At 39.1% G+C, this 20757-nt stretch overlaps 1 protein-coding gene across 6 annotated transcripts in view; it reads left to right on the top strand.

Annotated features, from left to right (window-relative positions):
• The window catches only part of kiaa0586 (KIAA0586 ortholog), a 95572-nt gene that overhangs the window by 61293 nt on the left and 13522 nt on the right, over positions 1-20757 (top strand). For all 6 annotated transcript variants that reach the window (XM_056767564.1, XM_056767571.1, XM_056767565.1 and 3 more), the window contains exons 21-31: positions 1896-2068; positions 3329-3438; positions 5201-5385; positions 5682-5826; positions 5913-6111; positions 6765-7000; positions 7325-7401; positions 7583-7708; positions 7968-8157; positions 9847-9971; positions 11889-11964. In XM_056767564.1, coding sequence (XP_056623542.1) covers positions 1896-2068; positions 3329-3438; positions 5201-5385; positions 5682-5826; positions 5913-6111; positions 6765-7000; positions 7325-7401; positions 7583-7708; positions 7968-8157; positions 9847-9971; positions 11889-11964 — 1642 coding nt within the window. The remainder of the gene's footprint in view (positions 1-1895; positions 2069-3328; positions 3439-5200; positions 5386-5681; positions 5827-5912; positions 6112-6764; positions 7001-7324; positions 7402-7582; positions 7709-7967; positions 8158-9846; positions 9972-11888; positions 11965-20757) is intronic.

Here is a 20757-nt window from a genome sequence, read left to right as displayed (position 1 = left end):
AGAAATAGCATGGCAGTCATTAGGCTGGAAGAGGAGGCACGAGAGAGGAAGGCAAATCGGTGTTGTTCTCACAGGCTTTTGCTGGGAAAAAAAGAGCGTTTCAAATGAGAATAATGAATCTGTGGGGGGGTGTTCACCAATGATATGAGCTGTTCCACAGTGCCCCCTTGTGGTTTCAGCAGCACACCACAACCACAGAGGTCTCATCTTATCTCAGGCAACAGAGAATGTGAGCTGACAGGTATTGTTGTTTGAAGAAAAGGGTATTTGTTTTTTAAACAGGTTTATTAGGATAAAGAGTTTTGCTCAAGAGACGTCTGTCTGTTTGCAGGATTTGTTAAAATCCCTCACTATCTGTCTAAAATAAATAAAAAATGTGTGTTTGTTTTTGTAAAGCTGATCTATTAGCTCTCTGAAAGACACGTTTGCGATCTGTAGGTTTTCTCATCATAGTTAAGTCATTTTTTCTGATTGGTTTACCATACCACATTTACTTGTATGTTTCTTATGTGACCACTATTTTTATTATTAAATTTATTGTGTAAAGTGTCTTGAGAAGCTGCTATAAAGGCGTTATTTAAAACATATTTATTTTAAAAGTTATTATTGATAATAATATTATTATTACAATCTGGGCTCCTCAAATCAGATTTTAGTATTTTTTGTTAAAGCAGCAATGCATGTTTTTTTTAATAAACAAGAATTATTTATTGAGCAAGTGCGTAAGAACCTGTATTGAAGACTCTCCTTACCTTAGCCATCTATTCTAATAAAGATTTATTATTTATATTCTGGGTTTGATTTCACAGACATGTCATTTGACTTCAACCCAAGTAAAGTCAAGAAGATAAAGTAACCTGCAATTTTATTATTGAAACAGAGGGGGCGATAGAGTGGTGTCTTAAATCATCTTAAATCATATGGATTTTTTTCCCAAGAAAGCATATGTTTCCATATTTATTGTGCATTTTACTTTTGTTAATTCAATATACATTATTCTGTAGAGGAAAGACAGAAGTTTTCTAGGATGAAGATTTCAATTACTAGTGCTTATATTTAGAAATAGGAGTTTAAACTGAACCACACAAACATCACTGGTGTTTTCTTTTTTTAAATGTTGCGTGTTTTGGTGTCTTTTTCAGTGATGTGATTTTAATTAAAAAGTTCTCGAGTCTTATTGCATGGTAGTTAAGATCAATTATGAGTCCAGAAATATAAAAATTGAGTGCAATAAAAATTCAAGTGTTTTGCACAGGAATTGCCTGTAATTAAGTTTTTGTGAATTCTCGTTGAGGACCGGCGTGTTTTTCGCCCACTCGAGTTTTCCCAACAACCAAATAAAGGCCACAGCAACTTTACAGCAGGCTCTAGTGATCACGCTCTTACTTTCTTTTGGACTGCAGACTCGGATCATTGGCAGCTCCTAAATGTGACTCCTCTAAGTCTCTAGTGCTTTAGCTTTGGCCGGGTCTGTTTTGATGAAGCCATAAACCTCATCTGGGCCCAGCGCCCGGCTGGCAAAATGTACTTCTTTCTCTGGCTCGTGGCCACTGGAAATGAGCTAATGACATCTTTCACAGACCTTCCTGAGCCCGTGCCAAAGGAATCTGAACAATATCCAAACCAGTGACCGAAATGTTGAAATCCGGCCCTCAGAACTAGTGATAAAATGATATAAGACAAACATCCTTCTTCTCCACAGCTCCTCTTTCTGTTGTGACCGGTGCAGACTTACATATGTTTGGCTTTACTTCACACGTTTGTCATTTTGTGAGGAAACTTAAATGTCTGGTCTTGTGAGCTTTCAAGGAAATTTTGGCCGTACCGGTGAATCCCTTTCTGTTTGTTGGCAGATGTATATGATAAAACTGCTGAGATTCTTGTGTCGATTTCAGGAAACACATGTCGGAGACTCTCCTGTAGAGCTGAAGGGATTGCCGTCTCCTCCCACTGCGCTGTATCATGGCCCAGCGTTTCCTCCACAGCCTCACCGGTCCACCCCGCTCACAGAGCCCGTTCTCAACAACATCCTGCAGAGAGAGACCCTAGAGAATAGACTTGTAGATTGGTGAGACTGTTTGCAGATATCATTCAGTGAATATTTGAACATTTAGATTAACCAACTTTGAAAGTGAATTGGCCTGTTGGTTTGTAAGTAGTAATACATTACAAACTATACCAGCATGTCTAATCATTGTATTGAAACTAAATGCTGGTTAAAGGGGTCATATGATGTGCCTAAACGTTTTTTTATGTAATGCGATGTGTATACGCAACTTAAGGTTAAAAAACGCTGTATTTTCAACATACCGTGCTATTTTGTATCTCCTCTTTGCTCCGCCTCTCTGAAACACGCAGAATTTTGAAGAACCTCATCACTCTGAAAATCGAGGTGTGCTATGATTGGCCAATTAACTAGTGCGTAGGGATTGGTTTAGTACTGCAAGTGTGTGATGGAAATGAAACGCCTCTTACCATATTTGGAACATTAGATCATCTTCAGTTGTAGTGACAGGTACACCACCTTACTTACGTAAACATTTGGGCGGTCTTAGTCAAATCATATCTCAAACCGACGTAGATTTGTGAGGGTGTGGTTACACGGGACGTTTCAGGTCTGAGTGAGCGTTTGCTTTTAGATAGAATTGAATCTTTTGTTCCGACACTTTAATTTTTACATTTTTACGTGTCTAAGACATGCATGTGCAACTTATTACACACCGAAGACATAGAAAAACACATGTTAGCGCCATATGACCCCTTTAATTTATTGTTCAGTCAGCTTACAGAAAACCAATGTTATATATTAGTGAGATATAAAAAGAATAAATTTGATTTAGAAATAAACATGATTAAGGATGTATTCAAGATTTTTTACCCATTGAGAATATTTTAACAGATTTTTGCAAGATCGCCTAATCTAATTTTGATAGCTAAAGATTTAGGCATGGTTTCTCTGACAGGGTTTAGTTCAAGACGGGACTAAACCTTAGTTAAATTATGATATTTGAGTAGCTCTTATAAAAAATGTTTAAACAAAAAACAGAACTGGTGTGAACGACATATTTACAATTTTATTTTACATATAAAAGCGTCTGCTTATTGACTAAATGTAAATTTTAAGATATTTCAGGGCACATTATTTTCAGCTAAGACAGCGCCGCACATTCAATTTAGTCTGGGACTAGCTTTAAGCCTTTTCTGTAAAACAGGGCCAAAATATCTTAATTGAACTATGTTTAGGTATCTATATCTTTAACAAAACAAAAAACATAATAAAGTCATTGTATAATTACAGGTAGTCAGTGTATTTTCATTTGTCTCACAGGGTGGAGCAACAGCTCATGGCCAGAATGATCACTGAAATGTTCCCTCAGCCTGTCCAGGCCGATCCAGCCAGCCAATCGGAGCTTGAGAACAGTGTGACATCAGATATAGGTGAGCTATTTAAACCGAATGAATGTATCTCACATGTAAAACAGAACATGTGCAACCCTCTTATGTACAAACAGTAAGTGCTAATGTCGAGCGAGAGTGTGCATCAAGCGTTCTGCATTTACAAATAACCAGATTCACGCTTTGCCACTTCATGCAACATCCCAAAATAATGCAAGTCACTTCACACACACAGCTCAACTAAATTCATGAAGTCACGTGAGAGTTTGTTCTCGCATTTAAAATCTCTCACGTTAAGCACTGACGTTTGTCAGTCGGTTCTTCAGCCGTCATACATCATCACCAATAAACCGCCGCCTCTGAACAATGTTAAAAACCAACAACACGATTAATAACGCCTGACAGAAAACACTAAGAGTGGCGGAGCGGCAACACGTTCCACTCTACAAACTCATAACTTGATTCATAGTGTCGTCAGAGATGAGCGGCACGTTTGTCAAGAATGTCAGTGAGATAGTATTTCCCAATTAAAGTGCGATGGCTTGTCCTTAGGCGCTACAGTCCTCCTTCACTCCATCCCTGTCTGCGTCGCGTCACTTGTGCTCAGCCAGCACGGAGGTCCTGGCTCATTAATTCTCGCTTTCGTTTAATAGAAAGATCAATGATGTATCAAATATGCAGAGGAGGCTACGAGTCTGCCGCGAGCAAACCGTTGTCAGCATATTCAGCCTGCACAGACTCTTCCTCGTGTAGTTGAGTTTGAACGCTTGGCCTTAGAATAAAGGAAACGAGGACCTCTGCCAAAAGTGTCAGTTCTGTATATTAGCTTTTTAATAGCACCGGTCCGAAATGCTGACGGGTGCAAGAATTCAGAATAGTTGTTGTAAATTACTTCGCTGTCAAAACGCAGTTTGAGGCACTTCACAGAGAACTAAATATGGAGGATTGGTTAATGGAAATGTTGACATCTGACATTTATGCATTATGGAATTATTCTGCGTATGTGCAGTTAATATTTGCGTTGTCTGTTTAAATTATACGACTTGATGTAAATGTAAAACCCCAAAATATTGTTTGGGGTTTTGTAGTATATAGATCATGTCATTTAGCTTTAAGAGTGAAATGTTTGACCAGATGTTCACACTTTTTGTAGCTTCCGGGAAAAATAATATGCATACATACATGTACAGTATGTGTCAAATATATTTAACTTTTTTCTTTTTGTAATTTGACCAAGTTTGAAGAAGAGATAAGAAAGACAGAAAAGTAAAATAAAGCAGAAAAGATATGTTATGTCCGTATGACTGTAGTTTAGGTTCTGTGGTTCATGTTATTATTGACTGTTAAAATATTTAATATATATTTTTAAAAATACAAAATGTTATATACAGTTTCAACAACCTCAACAAGCCACTGTTTATTTATTTTTTTTGTGCAACTTTCAATTAATTTAGTTTTATTTTATTTTATTTAACCGACAATTATAATAATTATTTCCCTGTTCATATCTGTTAACTGTTTTCATGTAAACGGTCTCATATTGTCGCCGTCCTTACAAAACCTCAAATGTCCAAATTCACTGTTTTTCAGGAAATAGAAAAAAACACAGTACTTTTTAATTGATTAAATATTAAGTTGTCAAGCACTTTTTAATACTTTTTATTGGTTAGATATTTGCAAAACCCAATGACAAATGTATAGGGTGACTAATAATAATGATTTATTGCAAAATACAAAAATCACAAAATATGGTGCTTTGCCCATGTTCACCGGACATCTTGCTGTTTGCGTTGTTGTGTTATAGTGGAGACAGCCGGAGGGGCCGGTCTGCAGTTGTTCGTGGATGCCGGTGTACCGGTGGACTCCGAGCTCATAAGGGAGTGTGTGAATGAGGTGCTGACTGAAACCGTTGCTCTAATGCTGGGACAGAGAGAGACACAGAGAGACCCCGCTGAACACGCTCACACACAGGAAACACACACTCAGGAGGTACTGCTTGCACACACTCAAAAACAGCTTTTTGAATCCAACCGGACTATTTTGAATATATAAGCAACAATTTCACAAGGCTTGTTGTGTTTTTTTGGTGCAACACAAAAAAGATATTTTGAGAAATGTCTCTGTGGTTCTGTAATAGACAAAGAAATATTTGTGAGCTGTTGTTTTCAATGGTCTTGAAAATTGCACTCATGAGCAGCTCAGTAGGTTTGAGAACATGGTGGCTGTATTGTAAACTCTTATTTGAATGTGCTACAGATAATACATTTCACTTTATAATATTGCAGGAGGTGACATTAGTGCCAACACCAGTATCGACACCTGAACCCATCCTCAAAGAGCCGCCGTCTCCTGTCAGAACCCCTGACCTCTCCGAACATCCTTCAGCTTTGTCTCTTGAAGAAAACCAACCACAAGAATTAACTTCACCAGGTCTTCCATATCATACATTTTATGAATAACAAATCCCGCTGCCAACATGCATTAGTCAGGCTTAAAAGTTTCTGTCTTTGTTTCAGGTCCAGCTAGAATTCCAGTGGACACACCGACTACTACACCGATCCCATCTCCCATCAGGGTGGACACACCCTCTCCTCCTCCTGCCAGTCAGAGTCCAGAGTCAGCCAGCCTGCCGAACCGCCCTGGGGAAGACACAGAGCTCCCCCTACAGGAGGAAGAGCCACACAGCGAGAGAGAAGAGGAGCAGCCTCCTCCAATGTGCGTTACAGTGTGTTTTCTTCTCGCTGTTTATTTTCGTGTCCTAATGCAGAGCGAAAAAACGAACACTGGCTAGTTTCAATGTTTCATACATACAGATTTTTCATACATAAGACCCTCCTCAAAATTACATTAAAAAACCTTACAGATGCTTTAACATGCATTTGTGAAATCATGTTTGGTAAGAAATCCTTTATTTACTTTCTGCATTGACAAAAATCAGTTTTGCTAGTATTTTCAATTTAGGTTTAGGATATTTGGACATGATGTGCAATACAGAAGAAATTTGTTAGCCCACAGTGCCCCCTGCTGACCATTAAGATACATTTTATATAATCCCAGGGATGGTTAATGCATTTACAAAAAAACACTAACAACTCAAGCAAAAGCGCATCTTTTAGTTAAATTGAGTAACCTATAGTTTAGTTGTATTTTGTTTATTTTTTGCAGTCTTGTATTTATACCTGACACAATCACAGTTTAGTTTTTCAGGATCTTTAACCAAAAAATATTTTAATTAAAAAATAAAATGGTCTGAATTTGAAAACTTTTATGTTTATAATAATAAATAATAGTGTCTGTCAATGTGTGTAGCGCTGCATGTAAAGTTTGTATTGTTTTGCTAACACGCCTTCACCTTTCTGTCTAAACAGTGTGATGTCAGTAGCCCGAGAGGATGAAGAAGAATCAGTCATCCCTACACTTTCACCACCTTTTCCTGTGATCCGGGAACCTCGTCTTCCTTCGTCTGCTGCTGGGTCTGAATCCTCCTCTACAGAGGAGAGCAGCTCCAGTTCCAGTGATACAGTGACCGAGACAGAGACCGCAGGCAGACACATCTCAGAGGGAGAGCTGTTGTTCAGTCACGGCCAGATGGCGGCAGGCAGAGGTACGCTCAAACGCAAAAGCTCTGTTCCAATCCCTGTGTGTTTTAGCGCACATTATTGGTTTTGAAGAGACATCACATGTGAGCGGGTCACTGTGGTGGCATGTAGTCCCTAATATGCTAGATCAAAAAACGTCACATGGCACAAAATATGATGAAACCATCTATACAGTAATAATAGAGATATGGACGACCCAGATAGCAAATTATTTGTGGACATTTTGTTTGACCTTTCAAATATGGCGGAGGACTGAAACAATACAGTGGGTAGATGGTTTCTGTGTGCACAAATAGTTTTTATGTAATTCCCACCTCTTTTCTTCACAGCTCTGAATGAGGAAGGAATCATTCTGCCAAATTGGTTGAGCAGCTTGAACAATTCCATGCATGGAGTCCAGGACATGGTAAACGTTTGATCTCAGAGTCTTAGCAACAGACCTAAACACTTGTGTCACTGTTGATCCAACAGAAATGAATGAATTAACAATCATCTGTGGTTTCCGGTGTAAAAGCACTGCGCAAACAATGATATGACAGAAACTCTGGTTGAAAACACATTTTTGAATAATACACTGATTTTTTCAGGATTATGATCCACCCAGTGAAGGTCAGGTGATCAGAGGGCCACGCCTCCAAGCTCATCATGACCCTATCTTGTCTCTTTTGGCCAGAATGGATCACGGTCCTGTCAACCAATTAGAGCAGCCAGAGGTATCGCATGATTCTAATGCAACGTTTTAATAACACATTCATAACAACTCATAACTCATAATAAACTTTTTATTCAATATTTTTTATTTGAAATCTAAAAAAGCGACTATTGTTCAAGCTATACCTTTAGCTTTAACCGGTTTCTAAATTTGAATCGAATGGATTAGAGCATAACTGTGTGTTTCAGTTCTGCTCATATCCAGTAGATGGCGCTACCAGCACATGTTTAAATGACCTTTATAATTCGTTCCTCTTACAGAGATGGTGGGTGGAGGAGAGCAGTGGAGAGATCAGTGAGGGTCAAAGGCCTCTTCTGAACGCCGCAGAGGAAAGTGTGCTGACGGGACATTCTCTGATAGACCAGCAGAGATCCGCACAGCCTAGAAACACAGAGGTCTCGCCCCATGCCACGCTCACATCACCTGGACAAGTGCTCACTGACCATACAGGTATAAAAACACACACAAAAAACATACAAAAATCACAAACACGTGTGTCTGTCTTTAAGAAATAACAGCAAAGCCAATCTGACATGGTGCTCCCCTGCCACCCCTATAGAAACGTCAACTTTTTTTCATTGTTATTCCCGTCACTATTAATCTCTCATTTTGCCCGTTAACTCTGCGTGGCCGTTTGGGTGGCCTTGTCCCCTTCCAGTTCCCCTTCGGCGTTGTTACCAGCCCTCCGCGGGGGCGTTTCAAATGCAGCGTGTCTCACACTACTCGTGTTATGTGATCACAGGGAATTAAGCTAGTATTGCTTTAGGATCTGTGTGTGAGAGAGCGAGAGAGCTCGGGCCGACACAGAGGAAGTCAGGCTGTCTGGATACTTCATCAGAATTCAGGCTCGGGGAGACGAGAGGAAGCCAAACTCTCTTCCACTCTGTGCATCTTTTTTAAAGCCTGTGAACTCTGTCCAAATGCAACCACAGAGATGCTGCGCTTTTTCCACTGATGTTCATCTGAAGTTCCCAGCTCCACGTGCATCCTTCTGCCTAAACAACTGATCCATTGAAACTTGAGATTCACTGATATTGTTTTTATTTGACCACCAATAGTTATTATTTTTAAGTGTTCAAAATCAAATTGCAGAATATATTTCATAGATATGAAATTTCTATTTCATTTCTGGATATAATATAGTTTTGGACATAATGTTGATCAGTTAATAATTGTACTATAACATTCAAAACAAAGAAAGAATATGCTTTTGTTCATCCTAATAATGTGTTACTATGCCATTACAGTTATTGTATGCAAGTTGTTTTTTAGGCTAGATGCTCACAAATGTATTGTTGTTTTAAAGTATGTCTAAAAATAAGTGGCTTCAAATCTGAGTTGAATGAATAGCTGCAAAGACTTGATTGATATTATTTGTCTAGTTATACTGTAAACATGAACTTTAGTTGTATTATTTTGCTGTAACTATTAGATTTGCATCACGACTCAAAATGGAAACATCTGTCCAAACAAAAGCAAACAATCCAATAAGTTTCAAAGAGAAGATGTCTTGGAAAAGATTTAACCAGCCTGCTTTTAAAATGTATGCCATTAAGCGATTAGTGAACCCCGCTGTTCGAAAAAGTACATGTAAGTTATGAGTCCCGGGCAACAGAACGCTGGTGTAGGTTCCAAAGCTCTTCCTGTGTTGGCTTAAACCAATATTTACTTAAAGCCAAGACTGCTCTGCTCGCTGTAAAAAGAACCTCAGTGTTGCTTAGAGACGAGCGCTGCCAAAGAAAAAAAGCACATAGACCCCGGCAGCACATACAAGAGTTCATCCTTGACTGAGGCAGAATTTAATGCTGTTTTGCTTTCTCTCAATTGTAAAAAGAACGCATTACAGAGACAAATCAAAGTTCACGTTCACTAAACCATCTTATTCAGCCTGTTGAGGCGAATCCTTAATCTGTTTAAACGTTACAATCTGTCATGCTTTTTGCTCACCTGTCTATAGGATTCAGATTTTAAATGGCTTTGTATATTGGAATTATGAGAGGTTTGGTCATTATGTGACCGTGTTGATGTGACGTACGATTATTGACATGTTGTTGTTGTTATTTGACAGACAGAAATGTTTGATTTCACTCCTAATGCATAAAACCAGAAATGATGTGCCGTTGTATCCATGACAACCAGGTGCAGTAGCTGAAGAGAGCGAACTGTCAGTCACCCTCAGGTCGTCAAGGGAACCAAGAGAAGCTGAAGTTTATCATGTGATTCCTGTCTCTTCACCTCAGCCGGAGGATACAGAACATCAACAGGTACAGTGGCACAGGTTTGCATACACCAGCTGTACGCGGTGTCTATAATTCTGTCATATTATCACTTATATATGGGACTCGACATGTTTAAGCCCAAAAAAAAGTGTAGAAATCCATCATAAACTCCAGTAGGTTAGGGAGGACACTTCACAACGGTAGTGAGCGTCCTTATGCCCTACTCTCTTCAAAGGGCAGAGCCGTTGAATGAACTCTTTGAAGGGTGTAGTGCATTTCTGTCTCTCGTGCGTGTGTTTGGAGAACTACCTTCCTTAAGGGAGTAACAGGATAAATGTTACCTTGACAACAGCGCACGTGCACTCTGAAACCAGCGCTCGGTTGTTCAAAATAAACTATATTTTTCATATTTCCTGTTGAATATTGTCTAATTATGTCACATTTCAAACAAGAAGCTACTCTTAAACATAAATTATCTTATATTATATTTTAACCATATTAAGTCATATTTATAATTCACAAAAATGGTATAAAGCAAATACTACGGTGGCCGCTAGGTGTCACTGCGCTGCAACTGAAGAAAACACATGCAAACCCAAAAAAACAAAAGCAAATTCAGAAAGCATCTCCATTAGTTTGACGACACATGCCCTGCAAAATACTCAAAACACAAAAAAACACAGAAACGCGCTGCATATACTCGCAACACAAACAAACACAGAAACACGCTGCAAATTCTCGCGACACAAACAAACACAGAAACGCGCTGCATATACTCGCAACACAAACAAACACAGAAACGCGCTGCAAGCTGCACAGACGACAACGGAAGTGTTCCCGGGGGACCGCAAAACTGATGCACCTGATTGGGACGCGCTTCATTTTGACTGTTCAAATTCGTTAGTGGAGTTGTCAGCCACATTGAAGGTAGTTGCTTTATAACTTTATTTTAACTTTCTTAACGTACGTCCGTAGGGTATTATTAGCCTGTCGATTTGAACAGTTTAACAAAAACGATGAGACGTAGTAACTGCTCGACTTGCTTAAACAAGTGTCACTATAACAAAGGTTAAAGTTTTAAAAAATGATTAAAAACTTATTCTAGTCGACATAGTCAGTGTGGCTGACAACTCCACTAACGAATTTGAACAGTCAAAATGAAGCGCGTCCCAATCAGGTGCATCAGTTTTTGCGGTCCCCCGGAAACACTTCCGTTGTCGTCTGTGCAGTTTGCAGCGCGTTTCTGTGTTTGTTTGTGTTGCGAGTATTTGCAGGGCATGTGTCGCCAAACTAATGGAGATGCTTTCTGAATTTGCTCGTGTTTTTTGTGTTTGCATGTGTTTTCTTCTGTTGCAGCGCAGTGACACCTAGCGGCCACGGTAAAATACAGACTAATAGATTAAATTTACATTTGTAGGTAACGTTAAAATCCCGCACCATATTTGCTTCAAAATGCGTTGCAAGACCTCGTAACCCAAGATCACGGACTTCCATGCTGGAAGTGACCATGGTTTGTACCCACCGCTTACGGACTTCAGAAAGGGTTTGTGAATGTATTCAGGTGTTCACTTAAGTTTGGTGCCCTTCGCGAAGTCCCATCAAGGGCGCTTAAATGCAATTTGGAAAATGCCTAAATGTATGTTGAAGCGATCATATATCTTGAAATCTTAAAAGTTTTTGAGTTTGCTTGATGCTCAGAGGAAAATTCTCCTCTGCTTTTCTCTTAATCTCAAAAACAAAGTGGTCTCATCGGTGCTGTGTTGACACTCTCTTGATCCTCATTAATCCAGGATCTGTGGTCTGTACACTGCCCATGTGTGGGATTAAACCCCCTGATTTAGAGAGAGAGATTGAAACTGTGTTCTGCAGCTCTTCCGGTCTAATCCCACTGCACACACTGTCCACCCGACGCCCATCTCTCTTCGGATGTTGTCTCAGATCATCTCATCTTTTTATGTTTAGAGCACAGAGACAACACAGATGGTCCACAGACCTGAAGCGATCCTGGTGAGGCAGTACCGAGATGAAGAGGAGCCAGGTACATAAACAAACTTCAACTTCAACGTTCAAAACTCACCTTGGACTTGTTCCAAACCTGTATAAATTGCTTTGTTCCGACGAACACAGAGAAAGATATTTGGAAGAATGCTTACCGTATAACAAGACAGATTTTGTGCCCCATCGAATACCACAGTAGGAAAAAAAACAATGGTTGTCAAAAGTGCCGCAGAACTGTTTGCTTTCCTACATTCTTCAAAATATCTTCTTTTGCGTTCAAAGTAATTTTTTCCTGCTGTGGTAGTTAAAGGGGGGCAACATCTGTCTGGTTATAAAAAAAATCCAAATATCTTTCTCTATGTCCATCTGAACAAAATTTATATAGATTTGCAACAACTTGAAGGTGAATAATGATGACAGAATTTTCCTTTGTGAGTGAATTATACCTTTAAATGAATGGTGCAGTTTGCTCCGCAGCCTGTAGATGGCGGTGTGTCTATACCACCATCTGCATTGTCCTATTGACACGCTGAGGTCAACGCAGTCACTGTAAAGCAAATTGTCCTCTTCTCTTGTGACTTGTGTGACTTGTCGTCAAGGGTCCAGAGATGCTGGAATCAGCTTTTCAGACTTCACTCAGGTGTGAAGAAGATGCTCGGCTGACACAAATATCCTCCTGATAGCAGAGACAGCATTTGTGCTTAGTTTGATGGTTCGGCTGAATCTGTTTGTTTAAGGAGCGGCTGAGAGTTGCATAGTTACATATACAGAGACCTTTAGAGATGCTCGAGTGGCAGATGGCCATTTCTTCATATCATTTACTCACAGTATGGACACAAAAGCAGTGCAAGTCGATGGGGACCAACGGTTTTCTGGAACCAACACTTTTCAAATATCTTCTTTTGTGTTTTGCAGAGGAAAGAACCCAAGTCATACGGGTCGTGTAAATAATGACAGGATTTTCATTTTGAAGGTGAAGTTTTCCTTTCGAACAATTTGAATTGGGTACACATCACTACAGTTTAATAACACGACACAGCTGCCAATGTTCTTGTGTCACACTCCTTTCCCTCTGTGAGACTTTATGATCTCACTATAAACCTGTAAGTCGGCCTATAAAATCCAATGTGCCACCCTCTTGTCAAATAAACCGTATGCACACCTGTGACTGCACATCAAATCTACATGAATGACCCATGTTGCTATGCAACCACAAACTGATTTAGCCAATTATATTGGTTAGCATTACCAAGCATTGTCTGCATGTCTGTCATCATAATTATTGTCTGTCTGTATGTTTGTTTAATATCATCGCTATTATTTATTTTGTTTGTCTGTCTATCAGTAACACTCAGCATCTCTCATGGTCTGTTGCTTTAGTCTTCAACTGTGAATCTTGACATTGTCATCTTTTGCGTCCTCTTTTATTTCTCTCCCTCCATTTTTCTTTTGGTCATGATTCAGATTTTCCGCTCTCACCCGTAGTTCTCCACACATGTGTGTCATTACAGTTATCCAGAAGCATTGAGATATATTCATGTGGACTTTTGCAGAGCGGCCCATCGCGTGTTGTTAGCGTGTGCTGACGGCTGAATGGACATGATCAGCGTTTGAACCGGTTGCGTGTCATTACATCTGCCCGGCTGGTTTTTCTTTTCTCTCTCACTGTGTAATTTGACGCACCAGTGACAATACAAAAATACCAGAGCTGCAGGTCAATTTGGGGGTCTCCGGTTACTTTGCAAATTACCAGGACATTACACTCCATCATTACAGCCTGCAGTTTTCTGTACGTATGTAACGGCGTCAGAAATTGACTTTATTAAGGGAAAGTAAATGCCCTGGGATTGATTTTCAAGGTCATTTTTGTATTTACAAAGGCATTTTGTTTTAAAACAGTATCAGATGCACAAAACCTCATCCATTTATGTAAAATATTTGACTGGAACCAGTTAATGACCATCATGGATGTTAAACATTAAAATCGACTTAAAGGTGCAGTTTGTAAGAATTTTGCAGCAAAATATCCCAAAACCACTAGGCCAATGTTATATATTTTTAGTACTTGGAGTACTTTTAGTACATTAGAGTACTTACAATATGTTTCCAACTGCTTTTAAATCCAGAGAAAGGCGTTATATCCGCGTTACACTTTGTTACCGCCTTTACTGACGTAGCAACCGCGTGACACTGTCGTAGACCTGATGCAGAAGTAGAGTGTGCTGTCCGTCTGTCTAGCATTCTTGCAAAAAATGTGGGATCGTTCAAAAGAACTTTTACTATGATACACTTAAAACTGCGCAGTGTTATCACACCCTCGAATTGGACAATTACTGGAACATCTATGACTAACAATTTAGTTTTAAACCTTCCATTACTCTGGTCTAATTCATGATAATGATTTCATCAAACGCAAGATTTATCAAACTTTATTACTTTACCTCTTCCGTTAACATGATTTCTCATCCCCGTCTGATTGATGTATCAGCGGTACCATCAGTGGTGGAGTTGAAGACAACATATCCCATCATTCCACGCTTCTACAAAGCGTCATCAAGCTACGAGATTAGTTTTGTTTTGATCGTGCGCCCTCTAGCGGCGATTTCTATAAACTGTACCTTTAAAACACAGAAGTCAAAAAAAGATATAATTTTGCAATAAAGATCAAAATAGCATAATAACTCTCATACAAAATTTGTAATAAAGCTTTAATACTGCGTTTTAAATCTGGACAAATTAGTAAATATTCCAAAATTGAACATCACTTTTGACAATTCTGTATGTGTGTGTCCGTCTTACAACTATGGCTTGTTTGGTTAAATCCTAAAGGTGTCCGTTTACATAGACATGCACTGTTATTTCTATTGTAGGCGTCACAAAACGTTATTACGCTAAACAGCCTGTATATCTTCACAAAGTCTCACTGTTAGATCTGTCCTTTTCTGCTCTTTATCAGCGCTCACACAGTAAAGCGTTTGTGCCTTTGAATAGAGGTGACAGCTCTGAATGTACCCCAATGTGTTTCCTTGTTTTCCCAGTGCAATCCTATACTGTAAGTACATGACACGAGACCCTTTTAGTCACAGCTTTACCCCAGACGAAAGGCATCGAACAAATAGACCTTCTGTGGCTACGCTTCGCGCCTGTGTCTGATCTACAGATGGGCCAATTGTGTCGTCTAATAAAGGCTTAGTGTCCTACTGTACGCTCAGATCGATGTAGACATGACCTGAGAAACGTCCTCTGGTGTACATCTGCTCTTTCTGATTGTCATCTAGCGCTTTACTAATCAGAGAATAGATGCTCTGTTCAGTGACACTGAGGTTGAGAGGCAAGTTAAGGATGCTGATGTAATTGTGGCTGGTTTGGGCCACAGATGAAGTGTGGTGCCAGTTTTTCTCTGAAATTTTGAATTCATTTGATTTATTTCCAGTTTTAGCCAATGCCCACACCGTACAATGTTGTTGATGCTTTAAATGACAAGTTGTATAATCGTTTGGTATGTTATATTAGATAGAATTGTATTACATTAGGACATGTTAAGTGTCTGTAAGGTTCATTCTGTTGTTTGCATGTACAGTAGTTGGTGCGTGCTTTGTACAACAAGTAGCAACAAACTGTGTTGTGTTAAAGCGATAGAACAAAAAATAATATATATATAATATAAATATAATATTTTCAATTATATTTATTTTAAACCTTTCATTTTTTATTATTTGTGAAATGTGGAGATCTTTGTCCATTGGTTATGTACATTCATATATATACTTGTGCTTCACAGACTTGCACAACCCATAAAAGACTCTCTATCCTGATGTGAAAGTGGCTTTGCTTGAACACTGGACTCTGTGTGTGAAATATTGGCCCCTCTGTGGAGCACAGGAAGGGGGTGAGGGCACACAGCTCGCCTCTCGAGGGCCATACCGATAAACTGTTTCCAAGCTGCTCCGTCGCTCTGTTTTTATTGGGATCAAAACATCTTTCAAGGTGTTGAGAGCCGTGTTTAGTTCAGCTATGTGTGGGCCCTGTTTCTCGATCGGTTCTGCCAGCTCGTCCCTGTAATGATAACACGCCTGCAGCCACGTTGGGTTCAGAAAAATATATGTGTGCCAAGTGAGAACAGAGAAGCACGCATTCAAGTGACTTGCGATTTGCATGGTCCTGCTGCTGAATTTTGATGACATTTTAAGCTCATTGTTATGCAAAGCATGCAGGAATCATTTACGCTTCGGTCGGATTGTGAAGGTCTTTTTTTTCCTGCTTACACATTGTTTAAACATGCATGCCTTATAATTTTATTTCAAAGCTGTTTTGGGTTTAAAAATCAAAAATGAGTTATTTGGCAAATACTTGTGTTTAAAAATACATAACGATTTATAATATAATATATATATATAATATAATATAATCTGTGATCAATTGTTTGTTGATACATAAAGACAATTAAGAAATAGAAAATTACTTTGTGTTTCAAGCAGAGCTTTCCATAAAAAGTCAAGTTACAGATTGCAGCTTTAAAGTCGATATTTTATTTTAAAAATAATGTTTTTATTGCCTTTTGTGTAATAAGAGTTTAATGCGTTACGTAAACATAATCTATCGCACACAACTCAGATCTTTATTGAAAGTTAGCTTTAAGAACGTGTTCTAAACAGGACAGCTGGATGACAGCTAATCATTAAGTAAAAAAAGTTTGTAAATATTTATTATATTGTTTTAACATGCATTTGTTAGTAAAGATCTGACCCTGTGAAAGTTATACAGCATTTGAAGTCGATGTCAAGTTGAAGTTTTCAAGACACGGCCTGTTTTATGGTTCCGTTTAACATATGTTACATTGCATACAAATGCAAATTGTATTTATGTATTTCACATATGGATTGAACTATAGTTAGTAAGACCTTCATGTGCATAAGAAAGCAAATCTTTACGTTCATTTCAAATCAGCCCAGATTTCTGTGATGTGCTGTGAAGTTCCACCATCTCAAAAAATCGTTGCATTATTAATGTTTTTGTTTCGGTTTGAGCTCGCAGTGTGACGCGATCTCGTGTTTCCTTTTCAAACAGCAGTCTAACGCAAACAAACACAGACACACTGAGACGCTGTCTCCTCTTTTCACTTTTCATCACGCCGCTCCTCCCGGACGTGGGGGGGCTGGTTTAAACGCAGAGGAGAGCAGTTTATTTACTCCACGTCTGCTTTTAGGTCTATGGCCAAAGAATGAAGACTCAAGCGTGTTTGTTTAAACAAATCGACCGTTGACCAAACGCCAGAAGCACAAAACAATTTTGCAGCATGTATACGTGTCATTGGATGACACTGTCGACTTCTTACCATTTATCAGACCTCAAGTATAGTGGCCTTGTTTGACCTTACAACTCTAACATATAAATAACATCCAATGTGAATAAAGTGTATTTAGTGCACACTTCCCATTCTTTCACATTTTTGATGTGATTTCGGGGGTTACAGGATGAAAGAAGAGTCCGGTCAATGCCAGCCTTTGGACATGTTTTTCTCCTAAAGTGGGACGAAGTGATAATGGGACCCGATGAAAGAATAACAAACCAGAAAGTTAAATTCTGTCTTTGTCTTTATGCAGCCACACATTCACCCGCTCTCTCTGCCGTTCGGACATAAACTCTCACTCCAAAAGCTCTGGAATAACACTCTGTATAAACAAACCCGAAGAGTTGAGGTTTTGTAGCCACCCAGAACTTTACCACATTGAAACAGAATGGAAAGAGCAAAACAGAAGGTGAACAGAGTAGAGAGGGTGTTGTGTTAGAGGCCGTTCATTTACAACAAAAAGAAAATGGCGGGAGAAACCATGTTGTTCTAGACAAGAAGACAGGCTTAACTGGATTTAGTGCTTAAGAAAGTGTTTTTACACTTTGTGTTTGGTAAAGTATGTGGAAATCCACCACACAGAGAAGTTATGCAAGAGGTCAACCTCACGTTTCCCACAAATGAAGTGACGGGACACGGGTCTTGTCCAAATGATGTTGGGTTCTTCGTTTTGATTTAGATTCAGTTCTATCCAGTTCTATCTATTCTGTACTGTACTCATGATGATGTTTGCTGTGTATGTTGCCGTTGAGCTGTGCCAAAGAACGCTGTGTTTAATGTGCATGCACTTTTTAAAGCTGAATTGAGAAATCAACTTTTCCAGATTAAATAAGACAGTTCTGCCAAAACCAAAGTGGGACTGTTAAGTCTTTAACATCACTCCAAGACGGACGTAAAACGGCTCCAGAGAGAGAAAATAAGAAGACGAATATGCAGTTCTTGCGTGGCAACTATCCTGCCCAAATATCATTGGAAGTACAGTTGTTAGTGGTACTTGGTAAGGCAACCATAACTATTATTATTTCTTTGGTGTGTTTGTGGTATTTTGTAAGAAACTATGGTTACCGTGGTCATTTTGTAAAAGCTTAACACTGTCTGGAACTGTATAGGTTTAGACTGTAGTTGTTTTGACAGCAGGGTGTGGAATGACAGTGTCAAGTGTCTGTGTAAGATGGGTAAGTGATGAGTGTAGTGTGTGTGTTTGTGTTCATACGGCCCCTTTGTAGCGTCACAGTAAGTGCTTATCTGCAGTTGACTGACAGAGACTCGCCCGGCCAAGTTCTTGTTTATCGTCATGCTTTATCGGACTTTCCCATCGTCTGACCTGCAGATGCTGCAAAGCAATTTCACGGCACAGTTACAAGCCGCCACCCTGCTGAGGCACGACAGCCGTGACATAAGCGTCGCAGGGTTCGGCGGATGAAGCTCTCGGAGCACTTTTATAGCTCGAGTAACATATTATAGCTAAGTTTCGGTGGTGGTGTAATGCTATGTTAAACTTTTGCAATGGGTTCTGGTTAAATTATGCGGTAGTGTGGTGAATACTTGGAAACATGTTTTTTTGTAACATTAATAGACAGGTTTGAGGGGATAGACAATTTCTTTGCTTTGGTAAACACGGAGAAAGATATTGGGAAGAATGCTTTAAACCATAAAGTTCTTGGCCACCATTGACTACCATAGTAGGACACATGTGAACGGTAGTGAAAAGTGCCCAAGAACTGTTTAGACATTCTTCAAAATATCTTCTATTGTGTTCAACAGAACACAGAAATGTATAAAGTAATTTTTCCTACTATTGTAGTCAATGGGGGGCAAGATGGGTTTGGTTATAAGTGTTATTCCAAATATCTTTCTCTGTGTTCATCACAAAAAAGATATTTTAACAGAGTTGGAACAATTTGATGGTGAGTTAATCATGACAGAATTTGTATCTTTGGGTGGACTGTTTCTTTAAGATGTCAGAAACATGCCGTAGTCATATTTAACCCCATTATCAACATAAAAAAGTCAACAGTATGTTAGTATTGTTTTTTCTCACATTGTTTTTCATGACAGATTCTCAGTACCATAATGCAAAAATATATATTTATTTTGATTTAAATGGTAAATGAAAACGCTGTAGAAGAATAACGAATAAAAAGGGAAGCATTTGGGAAGGAAATGTCAATCCTCAAATGCACAAGATAACTTCTAATAATCCTATAAACACGCTTCATTTTCCTTTTTCAAAATATCAATTATTTATTTTTGTTTGTTGAATTTGAAATGATACGTAGCCTGTTTTCATTCAAATTGAATCTCACATAATATATTCCATACACAGATTTCCAGTGAAATGTTACCCATATGGAATGCTGGTCCACAACGCTTTCTAACTTCAGATGAAACAAAAAAACTTGCAGCGTGCTGCCAAATCGGCCAGGATGAGCTCTGCACAAACAAGTGACTCATATGGCAGCGTGTCTTCTGAGGAAGTCTTGGAAAAATGTGCTTGCCTTCAAGATGTCGAGGAGTGGAAAACAAATCATTCTTAAATCATGCGTTCTTATGCTCAGAGTTTTCCTGTAAGATCTACACGGCCTGTTAGCGCGAGCTGTCGAGAATAAACCCCTCGTCCAGTTGTTCGATGTAATTCGAGGAAGCTTGAAAATGTGTTGTCAGTTCGTCCAGCTGTACTGAGCCGTCTGTCTGTGAACAGCTGCAGAAGGTTCTGCTAAGAGCTGGAGACCAACAGACATTCCACGCCACTCACCCCGGCCATGCATATCATTTTATTGTGTCTGTTGAGGACGATGCATGTTTGAAGTTCTTTGCTCTGGTCCTTTGGTACCGCAGTCATCTGCAAATTACGCCAACTGGTCGAGCGTGAGCAGGTTCAGTTAAATGATGTTTCTCACAATCTATAAATACAGTTTTAGTTGCTGACCGATAGACTTTCCTGAAAGTGCTTACAAACATTTATCACGGTGGCCTTGTTTTCACCAAAATTCATTCTATTATTGTTACTACTGTGAAATTAGTGATAATAACTATTAGAATAATTCAATTATTATATTTTTATATTTTGTAGACAATGGAGGACAATACCAAGTCGCTACAGTTTAAAGGTCCAATGTGTACTGTCATTTTCTAGGGGATCTATTGACACAAATGCAATCTATTATACAAATGTTTTCAGAGATGTATAAAGACCTTACATACTGAATCTTTATGTTTTTACAACCTTACAATGATCTGTTTCTATCTAAACACACCGCGGGTCCCCTTACATGGAATTTGCCATGTTGTTTCTACAGTAGCCCGAAAGGGACAAACTGCTCTAAAGAGCGCGTTTCGTAAATCTCCTTTATTTCGTTATCTCCTTCGGCAAAGAAGTGAAAATGCGACACGTCATAGTCCTCTGTCAGCCTCCTTAGTGTTTCCAAAGGGAGGGTTTGAGTGAGTCGTTGGTTGCAATTCTGACCCTCACCACTAGATGCC

The sequence above is a fragment of the Triplophysa dalaica genome, chromosome 15 (assembly GCF_015846415.1).
Source record: "Triplophysa dalaica isolate WHDGS20190420 chromosome 15, ASM1584641v1, whole genome shotgun sequence".
NCBI classification, from domain to species: domain Eukaryota; kingdom Metazoa; phylum Chordata; class Actinopteri; order Cypriniformes; family Nemacheilidae; genus Triplophysa; species Triplophysa dalaica.
Note: the sequence above shows the minus strand (reverse complement) of the source record. Positions and strands in the feature narration are given on the sequence as shown.